This window comes from Arachis hypogaea, chromosome 18, assembly GCF_003086295.3.
Source record: "Arachis hypogaea cultivar Tifrunner chromosome 18, arahy.Tifrunner.gnm2.J5K5, whole genome shotgun sequence".
NCBI lineage: Eukaryota > Viridiplantae > Streptophyta > Magnoliopsida > Fabales > Fabaceae > Arachis > Arachis hypogaea.
The window spans coordinates 25,866,178-25,871,452 of record NC_092053.1 but is presented as its reverse complement, the minus strand read 5'-3'; the positions used below and the strand labels follow the sequence as shown (position 1 = coordinate 25,871,452).

At 46.8% G+C, this 5,275-nt stretch overlaps 1 protein-coding gene across 1 annotated transcript; it reads right to left on the bottom strand.

The window, feature by feature from the left end:
- Positions 1-1,874: 1,874 nt before the first annotated feature.
- LOC112769806 (uncharacterized) lies at positions 1,875-4,378 on the bottom strand. The gene is made up of 2 exons (XM_025814271.1): positions 3,766-4,378; positions 1,875-3,685 (listed from the first exon to the last, which is right to left on the bottom strand). The coding sequence occupies exons 1-2, from the start codon at positions 4,376-4,378 to the stop codon at positions 1,875-1,877; spliced, it is 2,424 nt and encodes an 807-aa protein (XP_025670056.1).
- Between the last annotated feature and the right edge of the window lie 897 nt (positions 4,379-5,275).

The window sequence follows — 5,275 nt, the reverse complement described above, 5'->3', positions numbered from 1 at the left end:
TCTACCATTGCTTCGCGATTTCGATCGGATCCATACTTATAGTTGGGGGTCAGCTTGTCTCGCTCATCTTTACAGAGCACTATGCCGTGCATCACGATATGATACAAAGGAGATGGATGGCCCTCTGAATCTGTTGTTTGTTTGGGCATGGGAGCGAATGCCGTGTCTTGCTCCCGTACCGAGGCAAACCCTTCCACCCGCCGAGATACCAGTTGCCATGAGGTAATAAGTCTTATTTTAGTCGTGTGTTATATTCATGATGCATGTTTGACTTATGGCGTTTATTTAAATTTTTTGAAATAATAATGTGTCAGGTGGAGTCATTCGAAACGGACCACAGCGTGGTTATCGAAGACCGTAGAGACATTCAGGCATGACATAGACTACATGCAAGAGGTAAATAGTTATATTTTAGCTGTTCCATTTTTCAATCCATTATTGTTAGGGTTCTAATATGCCAATAATACTGTGACAGTTTGAGTGGCGGCCGTATCACGGATTGATCGTTCCGGACGAGCTATATCCCCATCTTGAGGTGTGTGACATCGTTGCTCCGTTGTTGTCGTTCGAGTGTGTCGAGTGGCACCCTGCGGATCGAATGATGCGTCAGTATGGATATGCACAACCTCCTCCGCGGGCAGCAAGGGATATTCCAGTTGATCAGCATTGCGTCGTTCTACGTGGAGTGCAGCAACATGACTGGACAGTCTTGCATGGACCATGGATAGAGGAGTGGGCCAACAGGCGACACAGTCGACTGCGGGATCGGCACCCCCTTCCGACCTGGGATTTTTTCCCGACGGTAGAGTATCGGGATTGGTACGTACGCTCCTATGGACATCTGTTGAGATTGACGGCCTACGTTCCTCATCATCCACAGCCACCTGCCCCACAGCCACCTGCCCCACAGCCACTTGCCCCACAGCATGCAGTGTTTGAGCCGATTCCTTATTATATACCACAGTCATCGGCCTACAGTCATGGTAGCCATCACTCTCAGGGAAGTCACCACTCTCAGCACAGCCACCACGCTCAGAGCAGCCACCATTCTCAGCACTCTCAGCACAGCCCCCACGCTCAGAGCAGCCACCATTCTCAGCACAGTGACCACGGTCAGTCCGGCCAGCATCATGATCCCATACTTACCATTCCTTCCGGTACAGATTGGTTTGACTTCTCCAGCGGCGGAGAGGCTGGTTTGGGTGGCTGGTCAGATTTCAGTGGTATACCCTCACTGTCGGTGTCAGCTGATCCACGTAGGGCATCAGTAGATATGGCTCATGGTTTGCAGGGTCGTACCTCCGACCGCACGTCAGGGAGTGCGTCATGTGATAGTGGTTTTATGCACCGTCAGCGGGCATACACAGTTGTTGACACGTTCAACCCCGGATCATCCGCTCCAGCAGAGGTTGGCGGGTCGGCCGCTCCGACAGATGCAGGTGGGTCGGCCACTCCGACAGATGCAGGTGGGTCGGCCGCTCCGGGGGTGGATGACTCAGTTCGTGGTCACCCATATGACCTACGGACGGAGCGAAATCCACCTGATAGGTATACTCCATCGCGATTCAGTCTGGGCATTATGGGTAAGGGACTGAGGTACTTTGGTGGAAAGAAGTGAGCTTCGGTTTAGGTTATCTAGATTTTATTTTCGGAGTTAAGTTAATGTGATTCGTGTTTAATGTTTGCTTTGTTAACTTATGTAACCTGTAGTTCCTTTTTTTGTATATTAACTAAAGAAATCAGTTAATGACAATATTAAGCAGACATTAAGATATCAATGGATAGAATTCATTTGAAAAATACAAACACATCTGATTTCCAAAGCATCAACTGACGAAATGCAAATTAAAAAGTACAAACATGACCATACTAAACTATGAACCAGCACCACTCGGTCCAGCACGCTGCGGACACCTACTCCGACTATGACCCTGAGCACCACAGAGACGGCATATCCGAGGACCACGCATGTCACGTGAGTCCATTTCATTCAGGTATCGGGTCAGTTTGGGCCTGCCTTTAGACGTTCGCCTCAGTGCGGGATTAGCGACCAATGTGGGTCCCTCATAAGGAGGCCATGTCTCGGGATCTCCTAATGGTGCAAACTCAAACCTATATACCTTACAAACTTCCGTCATCTTGTACACATCATGCACATACAACTGCCAATCGAGCCGCTGGTTAGCACAGCAAGCAATAACATGGCGACATGGTATTCGTTCAACCTGGAAGTGCCCACAGTCACACGTCCGTCGCGCTAGATCAACAACTAACACCTTCCCAGTAGTCGTTTCGCGCACCTCAAACACCTCATTTCGTCTATCAAAGCGGTGCACAACTATATTCCCAGCCTGTTGCATACTTGCTTCTATCCGCTGTTGCGCAAATGCGGAGTACGTAAATCCAGCACGCTTACGTTCGTGAGTCTCGGCACTCTTCCGCGTAAAGAGTTCATTTAACCTGTAATATGTTGCTCGGACCAGCGCCAACACAGGTAGATTACGGGCACCCTTCAACACTGAGTTAATACACTCGACAAGGTTCGTTGTCATATGGCCCCATCGATGTCCCTCGTCGAATGCCAATACCCAATGTCTGAGTCCGATGGCATCGCACCACATGGCATATGCCTCGCCTCGCTCTTCCAACCTCTTATAGTTGATATTGTACTCCTCCACCGTTCTTGAATACCCTATATTGACAACAAGCTTCTGCAAGTGAGGGACTTTGAATGCCCTTAAGAAGTTACTGCCGATGTGTCTTATACAAAACATCCACCATGCTCTTGGAGGTTGCCAGTCATCACCGGAACGATTAACTGCTGCCCGTATTGACTCATGCCGGTCTGAGATCATACCCACACCGTCTTTTCTAACAACATACTCTCGCAGATTCCTGAGGAAGAAGTGCCACGCATCAGCTGTCTCACCTTCCACCAAGGCAAAGGCGATAGGCACAATGTTTTGGTTCCCATCTTGTGCAACAGCGACTAGAAGTGTACCTTTGTATTTTCCGTATAGGTGTGTGCCGTCAACCTGAACCAGGGGCTTGCAATGCCTGAATGCCCTAATGCATGGATTGAAACTCCAAAATACACGATGAAGTATTTTTACACCTTGTGCCTCTTCATTCCCGTTGTAGAGTGGTCGTGTTTCTATTTGGACAACTGAACCAGGAATCTTCTGCACCATGACCGAGAGCCACCACGGCAATGCTTGGTAAGATTCCTCCCAATCACCGAAGACGTTGGCAACGGACTTCTGCTTTGCCAACCAAGCCTTTCGATAACTGATGGTATAGTTGAACCTTGACTGGACTTCCACAATTATAGATTTCACCTTGATGGACGGATCCGTCTCGACCAACGGCCTTATAGCCTCAGCAACTGTATCTGAGTCCAACTTGGAATGATCCTGTGAAATCGTTCCGATGGTGCACGTGTGCCTACCGTTGTATCTGCGTATCTCCCAGCAACCTTTTCTTCGTATCAAGCTGGCTCGGATAAGCCAGTCACATCCACGCCCGTACATCTTGCATTTTGCATAGAACGTCTGTGGCTCAGACTCATACACATCATAGTCAACTCCTCTAGATATAGTGAAACTTCTAATTGCTGCAACGACCGACTTTCTAGAACTGTATTCCATTCCAATTCGGAACTCTCCGTCCTCAGGATCAGCAATACCTACAGAAAGCCGAAATCATCGTTCATTGCACAGTCCAAGGTATAAAGTAACAAAAACTTCTTATTTAGTCAACACGTACCTCTGTTTGCATATTCTGGAAACTCGGGGGCATGCATGGCGTCGAGATCCAACTCACACATAAAAGGTGGAACACCCATCGGTTGACTGCTCGAGGGATGAACCACTACATTTTCCACTGCTGCCTCAACTCCCACATCACCATCCTCATCTTCGTCGCCGGCTTCATAGGTGGCTTCAAAGTCCTCTTCGCTGTCACTATTCAACCCTTCGTACACCGCAGCTATATCATCATTTACATCTATATCATTTTGGACCGCTACTGCCTCTACAGCTTCAAACTCAACGTACAACTCAATCTGCGGGTGTCTCATATAAGTCTGCCGGTGAATTTGAAACATATTCTGCATACTCGCTTCATCCGTGATCGGAATGGTATCAAACTGTATTAGACCACCAAAAACCACAACTGGATTCCGGTACAGAATTCTGCTCACTCTCATTAACGTACCATTCTCCATGCTTTGACATAGGCCATTCTGCAGCTCCATTAACGTCATCGTGCACGGAACCACAAACGAAAATATATTTTCTGACACAAACCTCACTCCCTCATGAGTATTACGTATTATCTCACCATTACGATACACCACCAAATTTGCGGTGTCCTCCATTACACCAACAACAGCATCAAAGAATCCTCACAACACACTCAAATCTCACTCACTCGGTTTGGAAAACACTATCGAGCTCTACCTTATATAGAGCGGTGCACTTAACACGCCCCCCACGTGGTGCACACTTGGACCAATCACCTTTCGCCACGTCAGCACGCCCCCTGCGTGCTGACGCAACACGCCCCCCACGTGGTGCAGCTGCTGTCCAACCAAGTTCCGCCACGTCAGCACGTCCCCTGCGTGCTGACTAAGCACGTCCCCTGCGTGCTGACTAAGCACGCCCCCTGCGTGCTGCCTAGGTGGCTCAACCGCAGCATGCCACCTAGCTTCCACGCCCACCACGTGTTGTATGCACCACGCCCCCTGCGTGTTGTGCTGATCATCTGACAGGTCCACCTCTATGTAATACATACAGTTGCTCCATTTTCTCCCAATTCACCAAAATGTTTCCCATATTTAAATTAATGAGCCTCTAACAAACTCATAAGTCAGAAGTTAAGTGCGAATGATGTGATGTTCAATAAACTTTTTTGTTTTGACTTAAAATAGAAGAAGGCTATTGTTAGTAAGTATTATTATTTTAAGAGAAATGTTATATATAGACTATAATATGCATTAACACTTCTCTTTGTAGCTTAGGATCTATAAATCATAACCAATTACTTTCCTTAAAATGCTTCGTTGTCTACTCTTTCATCTTTTTTTTTTCCCCCCCTCTCAATGAAACCATCCATATTCAAATGTTTATATGAGAAGTGTTATTCTGTTTGAACATCCAAACAATGTCTGCATAGCATTTCTTTTATTTTAATTAGTTATATAATTTATTTCTTGGATCAATATATTTTTCCCTATATTAATTAAAATTGCATAAGATTAATTAATAATAAAAAC

Coding starts and splice junctions, on each gene's coding strand:
- LOC112769806 (XM_025814271.1), bottom strand. CDS start 4,378: ATGGAGGACACCGCAAATTTGGTGGTGTATCGTAATGGTGAGATAATA. Junction 3,686..3,765: donor TCCAGAATATGCAAACAGAG/GTACGTGTTGAC, acceptor GGCTTTCTGTAG/GTATTGCTGATCCTGAGGAC.